Source organism: Fulmarus glacialis, unplaced genomic scaffold, assembly GCF_000690835.1.
Source record: "Fulmarus glacialis isolate BGI_N327 unplaced genomic scaffold, ASM69083v1 scaffold5972, whole genome shotgun sequence".
Classification (NCBI taxonomy): domain Eukaryota; kingdom Metazoa; phylum Chordata; class Aves; order Procellariiformes; family Procellariidae; genus Fulmarus; species Fulmarus glacialis.
The window spans coordinates 111,737-133,271 of NW_009199724.1; the positions used below are offsets into that span (position 1 = coordinate 111,737).

Here is a 21,535-nt window from a genome sequence, read left to right on the forward strand (position 1 = left end):
AACGACAGCACCAGCTCGTCCTTCCCGAGGGGGACCTCGAGCTGCCTTCCAAAGCTCTGTCCTACCCATCTCTACCCAGTGCCAATTTGTCCACCCAACATCCCCCCGCAGATGTTTGGAAAAGACTTCCACACAAATGGCAGTGATCCCAACCTCACAGTTTGATCTACACAGAAAAAATACCTTTCCTCAGACAAATCCAAGGCTAACAAAAGACCACCCAATATAACAATCACAATTTAAATGCAGAAAAATTGTGATGCTCATCTGAGCAACACTTTAATGGCCCATTCTGGGAGTCCAAGCAAGGCCTAGCATTTTAAATACCTCTTATTATCTACCTGCATTCACCACTTTCTTTAACAGCTTGTGATTTGTTTTGGTTTTAGTCCAGTTTGGATTTAATCAAATAGTTATATTTGCTGTTGGGAGTACTGAATGAGGCCATCTGTGAAGGAGAGACATGTAACCTGCTTTAATATATATTCCACAATAAGAAAACAGTGGGAAAGGAAGTTAATCCATTGCCAGTTTCACAGAAGAGGACACAGAACAGAATAACCACTCCAAAAATAAAACATGTTAGTTTGGTCACCAAAAAGAGCAGCAGCCAAGGGGGTTTAAAGCACCAGTTCACTCCATCCCACCTTCACGAATGGTGCACTTGATAAAAGCAGAATTGTGTATTTATTATAGTCAAGCCAGGACAACAGGCAAACAAGTAATCAGGAAGTTTCCAAGATGAATTATTAGAAGAGGAAAGGAAGCGAACTACCTAACTTATCCAAAATCTACAGAAATAAATGAATGCAATTTTGTCCATGTTTAAGAATCACATAGGGCATACTAACTCCACTGAAGACAACAGCAAAATTTCCAGCATCTTTAATAAAAACGCTATACATCCAAATTATAATACCCTCAGTTCTGACCTGAGGATCCCTTTCCAAATTTTCACTCAACACTTAATCAGAAAAAGTTTCCTCACATTTAGAATTCATTAAAATATAGGTAACACTTTACGGATTTGACCACCAGTCAACTATGTATGTAGTACTATATATGTATGAAGTACTAAATGATTTTACAAATAACTTCAGGACCCAATTTTTAATGCAGAATAGATTTTGCTGCCTCAGGTGAAGTTTTATAAGACAGTCAAAGAAAAATAAGCCAGCTACTGACACCCCAGCTCATTTTGCATTCCAGTGGAGTTTCTGATAGAATCAATTAGTAAGTTTAATTATTGTTTTAAGAAAACAAACACAAAGCCAAGAGCCCAGAACAACGTAAGTCTTCCCAGACCAATTATCCATGTTAAATTAAGACATTAGGATTCTTGCATATGTTTCCCCAAAACAAAATGAATGCGAGGAGATAACCATTTGGGGAAAATGCATTCATTTCAAGCAATTCCAGTGACCTTAATTTGAGGTTATTTCTGTTTGGTAACAAGATCAATCACAAGGTCTACAGCAGACACACACTGGGTATGGGTGAGGAGTTTAAGTATTTAACTTAACTAGAGCTTTGTCTTCCCTTACATGCATTTACATCTAATGCACTATCTTGTTTGCAAACCACACAGGTTTGGTTTTTTTTTTAAAAAAAAAGTATCCTCACCCATTTCGTGTTAACTGCAAAGTAAACAAAAGCCTGATCTTACTGCCAACACAATTTTCTCTAGCAGAAGTGTTATAACTCCTCATTTTGTGACTGAATGCCTCCAAGACAGATAAATATCTGTCTTGGATACAAGTGTCAGCAAAGTGAGAGCCATGGAGGCAAATATTATCATTCTGAAACACAGGATATATACAAAAAAAGTATTTATTCACCTTCCTCATGCCTCCATCTACCAACCCTCATCATCTTCATCAAGGAAATACTGTAAGTTGAAGACTTTTCCACTGAAGGACAGTATTCCTTTTGTTCTGATATGGGCGCAGAAATCAGTACAAGGCCTATTCATAACCTCAACAGACCTTATTAAAAATTAATCTCACCTCAGGCCTAGGAACAAGTAGTGGAATCCACAATGACACAAACAAAAAGAATGAGAAGATACAAAATAAAGAGTCCAAGATGCAAGTTATTGTCATGGTTTAAGACCGAGTTCTAGCCGGCTATGTCAAGAGCAGCAGAGATATTGGGGGGTAGGGGAGGAAAAAAAAAGTACAGGAAGAGAAAACTCCCTCCTTTGACTTCATTAAGAAAAGGTTCCTGAGGTCTCTGGTGAGAACAGTTATGATGGACAGAACGACAGAACCCACATCAGAGAGACTAAGCTGGAGAAAAGTCCAGGCAGCAGGAGTAAGCAATATTTTCAGTGGTTTTAGAATGAGAGGGGAAAGGGTGGGTAGGTCTGGCGGAAGAAAGCCCATGAACTACCCACAAACACCTACCTGCAGGAAAGACAAAGCTTTCCTTTACAAGTCCATAGAGAGAAGGCTTTGTATTTGAACCAGAGACAATGTAAAAACAATGTCCAAGACAACTTACAAATCACACTCTCAAAACCATGAGATATACAAGCAGGAATCTGCAAGCAATGCCTAATCATCTCAAAAGAATTTTACCAGAAATGAAATTCATTAAAATGTATTTTTACTCTGTAACAGTTCTAAAATATTTCTTTTCCAAATAATAAGACATATATACACACAACACACGCGTGTGCGCGCACACAAATATACATGTATATTTATGTATAAAAAGATTTCACCTATCTGAAATTCTCATCCGTGCTCTGCTTTCTGTGTTTGATGATGAATAATAAAATTCCTTTTCATATCTTCAAGCAATTATTCTGAGTGGAGCCAAACCAGATACAATGCAAACTGTTCCCATACCAAAACCACTTCCACTCAGACTTACCTGCATTTCACAATCTGCCCGAAGATTAAGTTCTTCACAGCATTCCCTGGATACCCTCAAGAAGATATAATCCTTTGTTTTCTCCTCAATAGCTGCTTCATAAACCTTCTCTTTGGTTCCTTGGGTCTGTGCTGACTTCTCTTTAGTGACAGGCAATAAATAAACAGCATTGACTTTGGTCATCACCAGCCGTCCAGCCAAAGTGTCTTCCGAAAGCGTTTCAGTGAGCTTAAAGCGGCCAAAAAGTTGTCCATTTTGGGCATACTTTGCACCTCCAGAAACACCAGTGAGCATGAAGCTTGCTACAATCTGCAATTGCACTTTTATGTTGAACCTAAGCAAGAAAGCATCAAGTCAGTGCAGAAAAATGCTCTCCGATTCAGAAATTTCATGCATTCAGACTGAAGATTCACTGCCTTACATTCTGAATGTGTAACTTTTAAACATAAACAAGTATAGCCAAACTGGCTCTTTACATAGTACATAGCTGTCGAATGTTTACACATTTTCCTTTTGATTATAGCCTATAAAACATACATTCCAAAGAATCAACATCTATGAAACTTATAAAAAGAACCCACACAACAGAGAATCAAATACTAGATTTTCTGAGACCAAAATAAGTTTAGGGTGAATTAGAGTTGCTGTGCATGTCCCAAAGCAGTAAAAATTTCTATTTAAGTAGTTTGTAAGCTTATGTTAGGTATTCAAGGAGAGACATACAGGCAAAGAACAGAGTAAGATTCCTATTTATTTCACGTATCTCTTCTATGCTGCACACTAAAGACGGCAATCTACATCTTAAAAGGTAAATTGTATTATACCTATAATTCAGAGGGATTGATTAAAATGCCTCAAAAAAAAAAATCAGGATGTAGGCATTAAAATGAGATAATTTTATTTCAAATGAGGGAATGGCATCACAGGCTCAGCCATATAAAACATCTATCCACAGAACTCCTATCAGCAGCAAGTTCCTCCTGTAATCAGAGACGTAACAAATTCAGTCTTTGTAGTTACCATTTTCTAGAAGTCACATGCATAACACATGAAAGTGACTTATTAGCACTTTATTAACCTCTCACCAATACACAGTAATCTCCTCCTAGAATGTTTGGGGTTTTTAAAACAGATTGCTTCAACCTGGTTTTAAAAAGAACAAAAGGGGAAAAAAGTCTGTCACACTTAACAATATTCAGTTCCCTTCTCTTCAGCAACTTTTTCCTGAATTTGCAACAAATTACAGAAAAAAAGTAAAAACCAAAGGTTTTCACAAATGAAATAAAATCTCTTGGAAAAAACTAATTTTCTTATAATACTTTTCATACTCACACTGTTTTTATTTGATCTCTTCTTATAATTTCTATTTTAACCTAGTAAACTGGTAATTTATCATTTAAGCACTGTGTCAATAATCATAAACCCATAACAATAAAATCCAACATTTTAGCTCGCCTGGTAATTAAACATCTACCAAACCAATCAAATATGATTTGCCAGATATGAAAAAATTGTGAGTCTTGCACAAAAATTGCAAGTTTGCCCCCTTGTGGTAATAGTTGCCCTTTAATATGGGCATTAAGTCAGATCCAAATTTCACACTCCTCCACTCTCAAAAAGCAAGCGATGTCTTCTTACTGAACACGGATTTGTTCGGTTCATCAGTAACCACAAAGGTTACAGCACAAGCTACAGTTGTAATCACTCAAAAGCATGTACTTCAGGGAGAACACTGGAATTAAGTGTAATCCTTCTGATTTCCACATGTGCTAAAAAACCCAAAACAAAACAAAAACCAAGCTTTCTTCTATACAAGTGCTGCACTATTCCAAAGCAGATATCAACAAGTTAGCAAAATCTAAACCAGCTCGTATCTCGTTCAGATGATTGTTAAAATAATATATAAAACATTTAACACAGTAACCGAGAGCTCAGCATTATTACTAAGATACAATCGAATGCTTGTGAATTTATTTTGTTAAACTTTCCTAAAGTTGAATCCCTATGCTATTGAATATGCATCAGCTCATTCTCAAATTCGGATTTGTAAAAACATGCTAGAAGACAGTATTACTGCCATTCCGAGACAAGGCACAAGTTAATGTCTTTACAAATGACCAAACTGCATCTGCTGTGCTAAAGGGAACCTAAAGTTTAGAGATTATCAAGCAATTTCTACAGAGTAAGCTGACACCTTCTGGCAAACTGTTAAACTACAAAATCCTCTAAGGATTAGATTTAAAAAATCAGAAGTTGCTTGTTTCATCCATTCCTCACCCTTGCTTTGCAGGCTTATACAAAAAAAGGTTTTCAGTCAGGCTTATACAAATCAAACAAACAAAAACTTACGTTTCCTCCTAAGCACTGCAAACCCCCAGCCTAATTGCAGTGTTAATGAAACTAGCTACAGAAAAGCCTGTTGTTCATATTTAAAATCACAGAAATTAAAGAAAGACATCATAAATCATTCATTCACCCAGTACCAATGCAAACAATAAATTCCCAAAAGGCAAATAAACCCATTCTATAAGCCCCATATAACGATTTCTTAAAAGTACATTCAGCACATTTCCTCTCACATTTATACACACAGAGTTCAGACAGGGTGTGCAGTGTGACACCTACCCATGTATTGATAAATGTGAGACATAATAATGACAAAAGCAAATTTATTTTCCATCAAAGCCAGTATTTTAAGTTTTCACAGCCCTGAGGATAAATCTGCTCTGTAATTCTGGTAGCAGACAGTGTACTGTATGGAAGGAGCGCTATGTCACCTCACACATTCTTTAATGTTCATACAAGAAAATACACAGTAAGGTCTAGCCACTGTAATAATTATATGCTGTTTTTCTTTTGAATGTGCAATACAGAAAGGAAGAGTTTTAAAACCGTCAACAGATTGTATGTAGGGCAAAACTTTCCAAAACCAAACTAGTATCTAGATCAGAACATTGTTTTGCATTTTCTTACAGAGTATGTTTGCATTTGGAAATTAGACAGCAGTGCCTCCTTTATTCTAACCTTTATTACTCTATTTTGTGACGTACTCATGTGGAGTAACTTTTATAAATGCCTCTTGAAATATTAGAATAAACATGGTTTAAAAGTAAAGCTCCCTGAGACTATCCAGAATGAACTCCCTTATAACTGAGTTCAAGACTTTTTAAAGCCACTGGACCTTCATCCAATACTTTTCAGTAGTTCCACTCAGGTCATCCCACATAAAGTCTGAAACAGTGTTTTCCTAGAAAGTGAGAAATCATCAACATTCTTAAAACCCAACAATTCTCTTCAATCTGAACTGCAGACACTTGTGTTATTCCAGTCTTGTCATAAGAGACCATGCTGACAACCCTACTACTTTTACGGTACACATACACAAACCCATTAGAGAGCAGCAGCTCATCAACATTTTCACTCATGGCACCACTTCAGTGGTATTACAACCCACTTGCATGTGTATTTCTGGGCCCATTTCTAGGCTTGCAAGCCTGACACTTCACTAGAGAATACCAAGTGTGTGATCTTAGCCGCAGAGGATCAGGAAAGCGTGCTAGTTTGAGCCCTGTTGCAATAAAGTGGGTCAGCTACAACATCAAAAGAATATTTCTGTCATCAACACTATCAAAACAGAAGATTTCAAGAACATTACTAAAATTTACTTTTATTAATCTACTAGATAGAAAAAGAAGAGCAATAACTTATCACTGCACCAAATTGTCCAAAGGGGAAGCATTACACACAGGATACACTTACTATTCTTTTATTTCTACAGGTGTGCTGCTCTTTGGTTTCCTATGAGGCATGAGAGTGTAATTCTCAATGTGAAAATTCACTCAGCAAAAATATTGTTTACTTTTATATCATATTTGTTTACTTTAAACCCACTTTTGTTTTAAAAAGCCTTAGAAAAGTCAACCTGATTATAAATATGTATGATGGAGAATATTCCTGTACGCTGAAAACAGTGTTCAAGCATGATTCCTCTGTATGTCAGATTCCAGCTCAAGAGCAGAGTGCAGCAGCGATAAAAGATATGAAGAAAAATATTTCAAATATACTGCCCTTCATCTGAGATACAAAAAAGAAATGGAACCATTTTTCTGCTTTAAAAGCATTAGAAATACAACTGCTCTTGGTATTTTCTTCCTAAATTCTAGAGGGGTGATTCAGCTGAACCTCTGTAGTCCAGGAGTGGTCCATCTTAAAAAGACATTTCTGATTTGGAACTTAAGCAATTAATAGAACTAAATTTGCTCCCAAATTAGGTTAAAGGGAAGTTACACCTTTTTGACTTTCCATTTTGCATAGTGCAACACTTTAAAACTCTTTCGTACCACATGAGTGCAGGCAAAATTTTTAACCACAAATATCAAACTACAGAAAAAAAGGCCCCATGAGAGTCTATACATGGGAAGCTCACATTTTCTTCCTAACTCTGTATTTGTTCATGCAGCTAATCCAGTTGGGTAATATGTATATAATACCTAAAGATATTACAGAACAAACCAAACAAAAAATGTATACTATATGCCTTTTATTCACAAGCTGGTTTTCAGCCTATTTAGAGAATAAATATAATAAAGTCAGCTGCCACATCATCATAAGATCAGTTTGATCCACCCACAATTCAACCTTTTACTTAAAGAAAAAAAAAAAATTGTTTTACACTCCCTCAAGGCCTTTTATACAAAGATTTCATATATTACTTTGCTATAACCTATTTTCACCAAGGAACAAAAATATGATTCCTATTATTAGTATCTTTTTGTATAGAGAGCCAAAAAACTATAAACAAAAATCATTATTATCCAGACATTAACAAAACATTGTACAATAGCTGTTTAGTGCTTCCAGCACTGATACATACAATTTGTTTTAAATGAGTTATCCATGAATTACTTTGTTAAGTGCTAGTGACCTTTATCAAAAGTTACTATTTCCAGACTCATGTTCAACAATCATGTAGGTTTAATGAAAAAGTTTCCATCCTCATTTTAATAGGACAGCAAGAAATCTCTAAGAAGTGTTTTTATAAAGGTATCACTTACTTGCTAACTTCCTTATACTGTGCTATTTCCTCTATATAAAGGAGGTCATGTAGCCGTGACTGATAATTGGTCTTGGTCAATGATTTGTCCAGGACAGATTGTGTAAATAGCTGGTCAGCAGATAGAGGGATTTGGTATCTGGTAAGAAGGCTCTTCTCCAATTCAGTAGTTTCATTAGGCTCAAATTCTACAATAGTCTTAGAAGTAGAATCCCAACGCTTAGCTGTGGTTAGTAGCTGTTGCCGCGCATGCATCAGGTATTCAAGATCTGGATGTAGATACATAATAGGGAAAGGACATAAGTTCAAACTCCGTATGTGTTTGGTTTTTATTTAAAAAAAGAAAAAATACAAAAAAAACAAAAAAACCCACTTCTAAAAATAATTCCATTAGAGACAATGAACTAAATGTAGGTAAGAGTCTCCTCTGCCTTCAGCGGCTTTAATTCACTGCTAGTAATTACCATCCCTACTTTTCAGGTGTACACAGAGAGCAAGCAGGCTCTCAAACAATATCAGAAAATAAAATACTCTATAGATAGCAAATAGAATGAATACAGACAAGCAAGGAAAGCACTTTTATTTTAATAATTGCAAGCAACTTTGAAGGACCTGGCGTTGCAATATGCTTTCAAAGCCTAACTGCAACATCATCTCATTTCAAAAATATAGTTAAGAACCTTACAATATATACTATAAAATTTATAAAGTAATAAAAACAAGTTGATAAACTAGCTGGTAAGAAATCATTAAATTTGCAACATTGTGAAAGCCTTTAAAAAAAAATTCTACAGTACAGTAATATGTGTATTCTGTAGACAGTTGCATTATACAGCTAAAGTTAGTTTGCTAGGCAAAACTTTGGAAATGTAACCTAACATGATACAAAGTTAGAAAATTAAAAGGAAATTAATTTTTCAGTATACCCTAATCTCAGGGACCACATAGCTTAAATGAGAAACAGAAGACCAAGCACTGTCTACAGCCAAAATATATCCATTAACATCACAAAAACACTATGACAACAGTGTATCAGTTAACAGAACTGCAGTTAAATTGCAGAGATGAAAATATTTGGCATTTATAGTGAAGCTATGATATCTTAATATATTATCTCTGAGTAAGATTTAAAGATAGGTATCCAGGATATCACACCAACGCTGAAAAATGTGAAAAAAAGACATTTTCAAATTCAAATTAAATACTTAACATCATCTTGACTGTCTTTATTCTAAACAGAAGGAAAACAGCTTTTTAGCAAAAGAAATCTCAGTTCAGCTTGACTATGACTACAGGAACAGAGCTTACCTTACTCGCTAATCTCCTAAGTATGTGTTCACTAAGAAGCCAAATTTAAATATCTACCTCAAGCCTGAACCATATTACAGTTGTATGGCAAGAAAAAGTCCACGTTTGTGAGGTATCTGTGTTTGAAATCATCTCACCATCAATGAAGCTTTCTCTGGTACAAACCATACCTCAGATCACAAAAGCTCAGTAATTATGCTGGGATTAAGTCCTTGTTTGCTAGAAAGACACCCATTTAATTCCCAGCACTAGAGAGGCTTCCACTGGAAGCCTGACATAAACAGTTCCTGGCACAGATTGCACATATGATGACCCTTTCTTAAAGAGCACTTTGTACATTCTCAGTGCACAGACAACTTCTCTTAGTTCTCTTTTTCCATAGCAAACAAGGATTTCAAAATGCATAACGGAGGCTCCTCCATTAAAATATTTTAATGTTGACCTTTCTTTCCTGCCTAGATATCTAGACAGGGCCCTGAGTTACATGCAAATGTAGAGACCTCGGGCAGCTTTCTGTTTGAAAAGCATTTCCATGAGATCCCAATCCATATATACCAAAAGTAAAAGAAAGAATGGAATTGGATACACATCCAACATGTTATCCCTTTCGCTTGCCTGCTTACACACTTCTTGGACTACCTTAGCAAAAAGCCCAGGGTTTTGTACTTACATCTATCTGTAAAGCACCTAGCACTCTTTTCATTTGAAATAAGTATTAGTAACAACCTGCTTGAAGACTTCAGTATCTCTCTGCACACAGACAAGCAACACGTGAAAAGGAAATATCAGTAACTAATGCTAGAGAGTGATATCTCAACTTCATCCATCACTTTCACGTGGACTTGAATTGGCTGCTCCTTGTACCGCTCTGGTTAGTAGTTAGCTTAAACCAACAAGGACCAAGACCATAGATTGGTTTGACAGTAACTCTGACTCTGCAAATAAATTACGGCTTGGTTTTCTTGATCTTAAACAGGTTTACAATAAAAGGACACCTGTTCTCCACAAACTCAATGTCTTAGGAAGCCTGTCAGCTGTGATTACCCACATTGTTACATGGAGATCATATAATAGTTCCTGAAAAGACCGCAGTCTTGCTTCTAAGCATAGTTTCTCATTCGCAATGCAATATTCTGTGCTCCAAGAGACATTACAACCTGTAGAGTCTTCCTGCTCTTGGCTACAAGTACTTGGGTCAGCTGGAAAGATCAGTTCATGATCTTTGGTATTTGCTATTTACAGTTTCTTTTTGTTAATGCTGCAAATGTTAACCTGTTATATGAAAATAAAGGCCAGGAATAGAAAACTGCTGTTTCCTTAGTTTCATCTTTTTTCCTTCTTTTTCCTGTTTCTTCTTCTTCCTGCTTACATCCCAGTGCTACAATTCTGTTTCTTTGGTGTTTGTATCTCTCAAATTTTCATAAAAAATTACTATACTCTATCCCACCCCCTTGCTTGCTGCCAAGTGACACAGTGACCTATATTTAGGTCTCTTAATCTTTTACCATAAATCAAAGTGCTTCCTTCTTTTTTGCACCTCTTCAAACATCTTTCCATTTGTTGACATCTTTCCGATAATGGAGTTATTTCAGGTTTGAACTGAGAGGCACAGATCAATTTCATAAAGAGAATACAACCCTTACAGTAACATATAGTGGTTGTGTTTTTTTTTTTACTGGAACACAAACAAGAATATAGTTACACTTTCTTTACATTTTCAAAATTCATGTCAACAGCAATTCATTGAGTTAGAAGCCTATACTTAGCCTCTTGCCTTTGACAATCCTAATCAGATGTTGCAAGGGGGAAAAAAAAAAACACCCACAACTTCTCAGACAGTCTGCTTTAATTAATGAATGAATTACCAGGTGTATTCTTATACAGAAACACTTCATCTCTCTCCTGACCTTTTTCTACATGTTTAACATTTTCGTCAATACAAGAATCATTATAAAAACATAAACATACTTCAACTTCCAGTGCTGCCTTCAGACATATACCAAACTAGAAAATCTCAGCATTTTGACAAGATTTAGGAGTCCAGTTATCTGCTTTATTTAGACCCTCTGAAGCTTTTGTCCACTATTTATATTCATATATATGATGAACATAACATACAGTAAAAAACATTCACTAGCTGTTAATACAGATGCTGTTCTGCCCAGAAATGTAAAAAGGAAAGAGATGGCATGAAAGATTTCTACTATTAAAAAAAAATATTTTAATACATTACCTTCAGTTGAAGCAGCATCAATCATTACTCGTTGCATGAGGACTGGTTCTAATCCAAAATCAAACACAACAGTTTGGCGAAAAGTTCCAAAGATTTCTGTGTTAAAGGCTATACTGACTTTGTATATATAATGATCTATTCCGTTCTGGACCATCTTTCCTCCTATCCATTCCTGACAGTTTTCTGGAACTTCTTGTGATACCTGGGTAGTGCTGTCTCCAGCAGATATTGCAACGATACTAAAATGTGGACGATGGGCATCATAAAGCAATGCCACTCGATACAGCATTCTTGCAGGCTATAAAAAAAAATGCAAGGGTTGAAATGACAGTATGTTGGAAAACTGAAATTATTTCAGGAATATCTTCATTTGCAATCAGATAATGAAAGCTTATAAGAACTCTCAACTTCTCAGAGCAGGTACAAGTCCTGCCTGCTTTCCAGAAATCTGGGCAGTCGATACATAATCACCAGAGCTGCTGGGAAAAGAGAGAGAGAAGGGATGGTGCTAGGAAGTTTCTCTATTTTAAGAAGAATTACATAATTGAAATCTTAATCGCAAAAGGTTGTGGGCTGCATTCTAGTTATTATTGACTCACTTTCAAAAGATAAGTAGTCCTACCTTACAAGTGAGAGCAAATGTCCATGTCTGATGAGACTTTTTGGTGGTGACAGTTACCGATAGCTCAGGATTATGTTCTACTCTCACTCCTTCTACACATTCACTAAGCTAGATTAAAAGAAAAACAAAATAACATTAAACTTCTACAGACAGTATCAAAATAGAAACATTCAGGAAAAGGTAGTATTTTTTAACAGAAAGTGGAAAGAACGGTTTCCTAGATTGTGCAGGATTGATGCAAGTCCCGCGTAGGAATTAATGAAAATATGTGCTAATTCAGAGAGACAAGCAAGCCAAATGTACTAGATCATACTGTGTAAGCAAAGAATATAACCATTTAAAGACAATTAACCACAGGACTTGATTTTCAAAAACCAACTTAATTGTAAATGTTTAAAGTAGAACATGATTTCATTTGGAAAGAAGAATCTGATACAATGAGGCCCAAAGACTGCATTTCCAGAAGACCCCAGATCTCACTGACGTCAATGAGACTACTAGAGACACCAGGAAACTAGAATCAGGCTTTCTACTCATTAATGCATTTTGCAGAAAGTCCACTCTTCCCAGATTTTAATCAACAATAGATGGACCGAAAACTCCTTAGGGTCAGTGGTAAGTAGAGCTGGTCGAATGCCACAGAAACGTTCTTTGGAATTCCAAACAGCTGCTAAGTTTGATCATATCCATACCCCACACTCTTCGGTATTCAAACTTTTTTGAACATTTAGGGGATTGGCTGTTCTTCATACAAGTGCCTGCAGCTGCAGACAAAGCAAAGGAGCCATGCACAAACAAGAGTATTCTCCACTAAGTCGTGAAAGCTTCGCCATTTATTGTTCTCCAGTTTAAAAAGTTCTGCCATCTAGTCAAGGAACAGGAACAATACCATGAGACTTGGCTGACCTATCCTGCACTGGGAATAGTAAATATGCAAAATGAACAAGCTGTGATTAACCCATCAACTGTAATTCACAAACTCTACTGAACTCCTGAAAAGAATGAGTACATTTGCAGAAATCAGCCTAAGTCTCTGGTATCTTTGCAAGAAGACATAGGGCAGGATGGAAAGGGAGCAAATTGGTTGGACAATTTCTTGGTAAGGAGTAATTCGACCAGCTCTGATAGTAAGGGCCAAAAACAGGCTCATCTGTTAGTTTTAAATATGAGCACATAGGGAAGTAGTATATTTTCCTTACCACTTTCTCAGGAGATAACGAATTCATCCATTTCTCAATCAACGTTTCCATATAACTGCCCGAACATTGTTTGTTTTCCTTCTGCTGTTTTAATCTGATCAAGCGGGAAGCATATCGTTTTTGCCATTCTGTTAGCTCTTCCTGGGAATGTGCTGAAGTACACTGTGCACCGTACCTGCAGATCCCTTGCTCTAAAAATCTACATAAAATAGGAAAAACGATTATGCCTTGAACTTTTCGGTCTCCAATTAAAAAAAGAAATTTATCAAAATTTTACTTTTAAAGCCAGAAGGACATTCTTTAAGTCTCTCTCACAGAACTAAAGGCAGTTCAGTCCATGTGAACTAATTTGGAAATATATACACCTACGCAGCATTTTGTAAGAGAAGCAGCAGCCTCTCTTACTGCAAAGTCCAGAAAAGTATATTAAATTTCTTTGAAACATAGAGGGACACAAGTCTTCTTAAGAAACTTCCAGCTTCAAAGAAGAAAGAATTTTGTACAGCAATTAAGACAATAAGATCATGGACCATCCCTGAAACGACGCTGTATTAATATGAATAAAACACTGTTAATCAGGGGCAAAGGGAAGATGTAGCAAATTTCCTCCAATAGTTACGTTATTAGCTGATAAATACTCATTCAGCAGTTTTTCCTGGAGCAACAGTGACATCACATGGTCCTTTCTACTAAATACACCTACACAGAAATCATCTCTCAAGGGAAAGGTTTAATCTTCTTCTTTGTAAAGGCTGTATCAGTCTCAAGGATCTATTTTTGCAGAGGTTAAGGATTTGTTAAAGAACAACGTTTTTCATTTAATGGCATGTGTGCTAATGCATCAAAATTAATGATATTCCAAACACCTGTATACAATTTAAGCATTCTAGTTCTCAGAATTTATTGCAAGTCTGGGCAAGTGCCTGTATAACTTGGGAACTATTTTTATAATTAAACTTTGTATTAAAATTATAAAACACAAGGCAGTAGCTGCACCTCCATCATTCTTCAAAACTGAAGCACTTAAATAGATGACAAAATGGAGAATAAAATGGGAGGGGGGGTAAGTTCTGAAGGTACTAAGAAAGTATTGATTATACAGAATAAACATCAGGCCAGGAGGCTGTTTTGTCTGTTTGTTTTGCATAAGGAGACTATAAAGAGTTAATGTAAGCATCACATTTATTATAAATAAAGCCAGGCAGGTTGATCTCTGTCTGGATATTAAGTTTATAGAAACTCTGTAAACATAACTATATTTGAATTTCATGTGGATATCTATGTATATACTTATATTAAGAATCTCCTCCTACAGTGATGAGTTACTGCAAAAAAAGAAAGGATGCTCCAAGACTAAATTAATACAGCAAGTCAGGACCCCTCAACATTGACAAAAACAGCAGAACAGGATCAGTAGTATATGTATTATGTAATGTAACGTGAATTAGAATGTGAACTTTGAGCTATGTGATAAAAACAAGTAACACCTGCCTATGACATGAAAACCTTGCAGCAGAAGTACCTGGATACCTAGGCCACACTTGTATTAGTGATTATAATTTCCTTCAAGAAAAGTTTAAGTATTTAAAGGTTTGACTGCCCAAATTGTAAATAAAATAAACATGATGTATATCACAATGTTACTAAAGGCATTCTCAAGATATGTTCCTTAATATGTTTTAAATTAAAATATTTTTCTTGGCAGTTAATTTCAATATTTTTATTGTAAATTTTCCAATTCACCATTGCATTAGAATACTAAAGCACAATTATGATTTTCATGGCCCAAAGTAAATGGAGTGCAGGCATAAAAAATTGTTGACCTGTTCTTATTAGCTACATAGCAGATTTAAAAATCAAGTGGTTTTCCTTTTTGTTATTTAATAGGAAAGCACATTACTTTAAAATTTGTCATCATTATGTAACTTTTCCAAGTTCTCATTGTTCACATTTTAATAGATACTTTTTTTTTCCCCCCTCATTTTTAGTTTCTTATTTAATACCGCCTGCAATTCCATAGCTTCATTATCTAGAATAAATATGCTGTACTCCTACTGCTTTATGGCACACAGGGGAAAAACAAACCACAGCTTCAAAAATTCATATTCAGTACCTGTAAGTGCCTCCTCCTAAGGAACTAAAATCTTTAGCCCATGGTCAGAATGATACTGTTCCTATGGATTTACTGCATAAGGCACATCCTTCTCACTGTAAGGGTTAACAGTGTGCATAAAGCTAATTACAGCTTTAGTGGAAAAATGTTTCAGAGCAATGGTTGGAAACATGGTATAGACGTTACTCAACAGAAAATCATCATAAGGTAAAAATTTTAAATATCTGCTTTTTAAAAATTGCTGAATATGCACCAGGTATGACAAAAGTCAACAAGAGTTGCCAAGATTTAGCATCTCTAGAAAATCATGCCAAAAGTAGCCCAAATGCAGCGATTCAGTCATGTAATTTAAAAAGCAGGTCAGATTCCTGCTCATTTTTTTAAATTAATTTTTTTGCATCAGTTATATATATGGCAGAATCAAGTGCATAATGATAGTTCCTCCCCTTATATACTAATACAGTTTTACATAAGTAATGATGATTAACAACACAAACCACAGGCAATATTGACTAGTAGACTGAAAAAGACAAGGAGGAGAAACTCCAACACAAGCTTCTTTTTAAAGCTACTTCTTTTAACTGTTGATATATGCCAAGGGTGTAATATTCTGTGTATTTGAGCTTATGCAAAGTGGAAATAATGAGGTCCAGAGGGAAATTCTACAAACTTTTTTCTTATCCGAAGACAAAGACCATCTATCAACAAAGCCCATTTATCTGGAGGCATGCACCCTATCTGCTGTGCTTCAGTCTGCTAACACTGTTGTCTGTGGGAACTTTTCACATCTCTGAAATTATAAAAATTAGAAAAGGTAGGGGAAAAAGACGGATGCTGACCTGTCACTAGAAAAATAGTCCTCAAACCACTCTCTTATGAAAATGGAGATAGTGATTCCTTTTTACAAACTGAGGTGCTTCTGGATAAACTGACCCTTCCAAAAATCTGTGAACGAATCGACTCCTGTTCTAACAGGTACCTTCATTTTCCTGACCTCTTAATCATTCTGTCAGCAGCTAAATAAAAGAGGAAACGTTACGATCCCTTGGAGAATGTTGATATAAAGCAATGACTTTACCTTTTACATAGCGTATATTCTTCACTGCTTGTGACTCCCCTGGGTGGAGGGCGGAACTGCCAGCCATCCCGGGACCCTGCAGAGTAGTCAGAACTTAGGTTACTCTTCTAATTGCCAAGTATTTCGGAGTCGGATCGTAACTGTCCAGGGAACCGTATCTCTAAACATCAACCCAAAGTGTATTTTTACAAAAGCAAAATTATCCACCAAAAATTAATTTTCAATCCCTAACAAATTAATTTAGAACAAAGGTCCGAAGGCTGTGAAGGCAAGTTTCAAACAATTTTCAGAATGGAGCAGGCTCTCATACAGCACTTTGACTAATAAATAGAAACTTCTGCCTCCAAATTCAGTCAATTGATAAGATAATTCTAACTCAATCCCCAGGGCTCATCATGATAGTCAAGCTCCTTTTTTGCTTTTTGACTATTATGCAGTGCTGACCATTCAGTAGAATCCAAGTCTTCTCACTACAAAATGAAGTAGCTTCAGAACTGAGTTACATACCTCCTTCTAAATCTTCTACATGATACCCTGATGGTACTTTACCAGCTGCCTATAAAGATATAAAAAAATCACAGTTATAAAGGAACACAAAACAATTTCTTCAATAAGAACTGCTTTAGCTTCTTTGCTGTCATAATGTGTTTTAGAACAACCAATACAAAAATATTAATCAGAAGTCTGAAATCATTTCCAGTCACAAACACGAATTTCATACTAACCTAACAACTGGATTGCAGCAGTTGATAAAAGGAATTCTAACAGGAACACTGAGTCCCCTCATTGTTAGAAGAAAATTTTAGAGATTTTTACAAGACCAAATTCCACCCTGTGATCATTTTAATGTGGACTGCAGTAACGTTTTTAAAAGGCCAAAAATGTAAACGGTATTGAGATGTCTTTCAGCTTTGAATCTACATTAAAAATAAAGCCCAAATCAAAGACAAAGCATAAGAAGGGAAAAAAAAAAAAAACCCACAAAACCACAAACCAAAAACAAAGTGGCAATTCAATCAATAGACGTGACAGATTAACCTCTAATACAAAAAGAAGGTGACTGAGAGGGCATTTATATTTGTTAACCAATTTCTTAAGTCATGTTTATTACTTCAGAATCATTTCCAACAGAGAAAAATACAATTAATAAATAAATAATACAGATCTAAATGCTTTGAATTCTTTCTACTCGCTACTTCAAGACAGTCAACAACCTATTAGCATCTTTCTCTATTTTCTCATACATCATGCAAGATTACGACGAAAGGCTCCTGAATAGGTAGGTGGGTAAAGACCGACACACCAGTGGAAACAACGTTTGAACCAGTATGTTCATAGTGACCCTGGATCTCCTGCGACACATGAAAACAAGCCTTTCAGCTGTTTCAGGTACTGCTCATTATTTTCCCAATAATATGCTCATTATTACCTCTGTTTCAGCAAGAAGTGTTTTCAGTCGTGTCAGATCTTTAGTTACCATCCCGTTCTGGGGGGAGAAAGAATATTAATACATCAAACACGTAAACCTTCACATGCATTAAATCACAGCAACAAAGTTCATTTCTCCCTGCACCACCACCAAGGAGAAGGAAAAATGAGTTTGACTTACAATGCACAATTTTAAATGACATACTACATAACACTGAGCAAACATTATGGTGAAAAGAGGGAATTTTACACTGGCCAAAAACAGCGCTAGACTTACAGCAAGTACCAATACAGGACAATGCAGGAGAGCAGCACATGTAGAACAACTTGGAAAAAAAAAATTTCTTATGAAGTTTAGCTGCCACTCAAGACCAATATTAATAGCTACAATACTTATTGATTGCTATCCTCCATATGCACAATAGTCCTGGAGGCAGTATAGCCCAATGGACAAGGACTCAGGAGATCTATGCTCTATATTCAGCTTGGCTACTGGCCTCCTGGGTGACCTTAGGCAGGTCACTTCACCTCTCCATACCTCAGTTTCCCATCTGCAAAATGGGGACAGTGATACTGACTGTCTTCAGAGATTTTGTAAGCTACTGATGAAAAGCACTATATATGAACCATATGCTACGGTTACTGAAACACTTTGGCTCTAAAGGAATTAATATAATAAACTTTCACTGCTGTTGCAGTGATGGATTCATTTCTTCTTAAGGACCTACTTTACACATTACTAATTTCTACAGTTTCGTAACTCCTGCTGCTCTGATGTAGAAAAACCACGTAATTTTTGGAGCTTTCTCTAAAAAGCAAAGATTAGCCATGTAACTAAAAATAACTGCATATTCAAGTACATCTGGAGTAAAAATCTTTCAAAATTGAATTTATCTGAACTATATAGCTAAGTGTAACAATTTCACACTTATGTAAGTCAAAACTTTGATTAAAGGAACTCAGACCTGTGGGTTTTATTTCAATAATCTCTTGCAGAAATTTAATTACATGCTACTACATTTGTTAGACTTCACATTTTGACAGTGCTACTGAGCAGCAGAAGTTACTATCTTTGCTGAAAACTTACACACTCAACAATTCTCACACTTAGGCTTTTTTTAAAATTATTTTTTCACTTCTTCAGCAGAAACGCTGCAAATTGAACCTGTTGAGCTTAAACATATTAGAGCATTAAAAAGTTAGAAAGACTCATTCTCTTAAGTCACTGGGGAGGAAACTGGATGGATTCCAACTCTTCAATAAATTCATTCCAAAACTTTGTTTCGTTTCTTCTCTCAGACAATGGCCGAAGTCAGTAAATCAGTTGCTGGTTTTAATATTCCTACTGAAAACAACTGTGTCTAACAACCTAAAGCTTGTAAAAAACCTCTCAAATTCTTCTTTGGGATGACACTCTGGAATTAGATACGAAGCTACCTTTATTTGCACAACAATAGCTCAAAACAAGGGCACTTTTTTACATTTCCTGCAATAAGGAGCTTTTGGCTAGTTTCTGAAGGCAAGTTTCCTTCGACCTCACCAGGAATTTTTCAATGAAGCATTTTTTCATTAGAAAACACCAGCTAAAAAAAGAAAAACCCCTTTTCTTTACGTAAAAATAACCAAGGGGGTGGGGGGAGGCAACGCAGGATATATACGAGACAGACAAACAGAACTCCATCTCAAAAACAACCTACTGATTAAGTTAAGCACCAAGATATAGGAGACATGATCCGGTTTCAAGGTAATGCCCTCCTACAACAGTTTCTGATGTCACTTACACATTACTCATGGTCTGACCAGAGCTGCTTGTTTGTACTATGACCATATTTCTGGATTTAGCATCACCAGCAGTTCATGGTGATGAACTGCATGCTATTTAATCTAGATTACAGAAATAAAAAGGACGCTATCCTTTGGAGACTTATATACGTCCCTAATTTTCCCCATATGAGTAGTCACATAAGAGTCAGAACAGTTACTTACATGGATGGGGTTAAAAGCATCTTTACAAGTTTTGACAGTTCAAGGGTAAAATAGAAGCTTTGAACTAACTCAAACTTTATCATCATCTTGAAATGCAAAGCTTTCTTTTTTTCCCAAAAAGCTTTTTATGCTGTCTTACAACTTATCATGGGCCAGTTATTTAAAAGTCCTACCAATAGTTTTTTTGCTTTAATGGCTAAACTTCCTGAAGTACATACAAAATGGTGTCAGGTGCAATTTAAAAAAAGTTATCAAAAGTTTGAGATTTACATTATTCTAGTCAATCGCACAAATATGCAAATTATTTTGCATTCCCTGAGGATTCAGAGCCAACAATGAAAAAGTTTTTCAAAATCGTAACAACTCAAACACTGGTAATGCAACAACCTAAATATCCTGATTACATGTGTGTGCCCATATACTTATCTTTGGTTTTTTCATACAAATCATTTTTGTTGCAACCTGCCAGTCAAACATATGTTCAGAAGTTTGTTATTAAACACATTTCAAAAAAAGGAAATACAAAACTGCTTTTTAAATTATGTAGATGGCAAACCCACTTACCAGTGATTCACCCATCAGTGATTTGGAAAGAACATTAGACACAATTTGCAGCTTCCCTTTAAGATGCATGCAGCAGAGCACTGCACGGAAAGATCCATCTCCCTTGGCCAGCCCCTCTCCCAGCACTGCAACACAGATCAGCAACTATTAGCTTCATCACAGTATACATTTAAATAAGCTATATACAGTTTTCTTTCACCTTTAACATGAAAATAAAGTCTGAAACTTGGGTTGAATCCATGGCTTCTTGGAAAGACAAGCCTTGGATGTAAAGGAAGTATTACTTGCTCTTGTCTAATATTAACTTGAAACTTGTCTCCCACCATCTAAGAAATGCTGTACATGAGCTCAAAAAAGGTTGTAATGTTTACATGCTAAAATAGTCAAAAATTAAATATGGGAAGGGTAAATTCAAATATCTGACACAGACACAAAGGACCTCCTCTTCACAGAAAGGGTAAAAAAAAATAGCAACCAACAACCTCTCAGTAACACAAACATGCTCAGGAAGATCCATTCATGCTCACAAAAAGCATGCCCTGTCGTTTCCAAATATAGCTAACCTCCTCGTGGTCAATTCCTGCTACTTTAAAAGGGCTTTTATTCACTTACACTGTAAAGTGCAGGATATAGGAACGATTGTTTCAGTCCAGAAATTTACAGGCTCCATGTAACAGAAAACTTTCCTAATGCTTTCTAGCACTGGATCAGATAGCTAGCCAAACAGACACTTTCATTGACACTTCCAACAGTGAAAGGATTTAGTTCACGATATAGACGTGCTTCAGACAAGCAGGAATAACACTTAAATCATATATATTACCTGTCCAGAAACGAAATGCCAGAGTGACTAAAAAGCTAGTAAGCTAAGCATGTGAGTTGAAAAGAAGGCTGGACAGGTTTAAAATTACAGAATTGTAATATATATTACTGTTATTGCAGGCAACGTCAACATCTGTGTTTATACTGCTACTCACGCAGATGCAAACAGCTCCTGTTAGTGCTAACAGGAATTTTACATTCACCACAACTTCAGGATTACATTTTAGAATAATAAATCAAAACTCCTCACTC

At 36.0% G+C, this 21,535-nt stretch overlaps 1 protein-coding gene across 1 annotated transcript in view; it reads right to left on the minus strand.

Annotated features, from left to right (window-relative positions):
* Positions 1-21,535, minus strand: part of HELZ (helicase with zinc finger) — a 72,605-nt gene that overhangs the window by 46,581 nt on the left and 4,489 nt on the right. Inside the window, 9 exon segments of the mRNA XM_009573344.1 lie at positions 2,878-3,211; positions 7,932-8,199; positions 11,472-11,769; positions 12,094-12,201; positions 13,293-13,491; positions 16,484-16,559; positions 16,991-17,039; positions 17,913-17,969; positions 20,462-20,586. Coding sequence (XP_009571639.1) covers positions 2,878-3,211; positions 7,932-8,199; positions 11,472-11,769; positions 12,094-12,201; positions 13,293-13,491; positions 16,484-16,559; positions 16,991-17,039; positions 17,913-17,969; positions 20,462-20,586 — 1,514 coding nt within the window.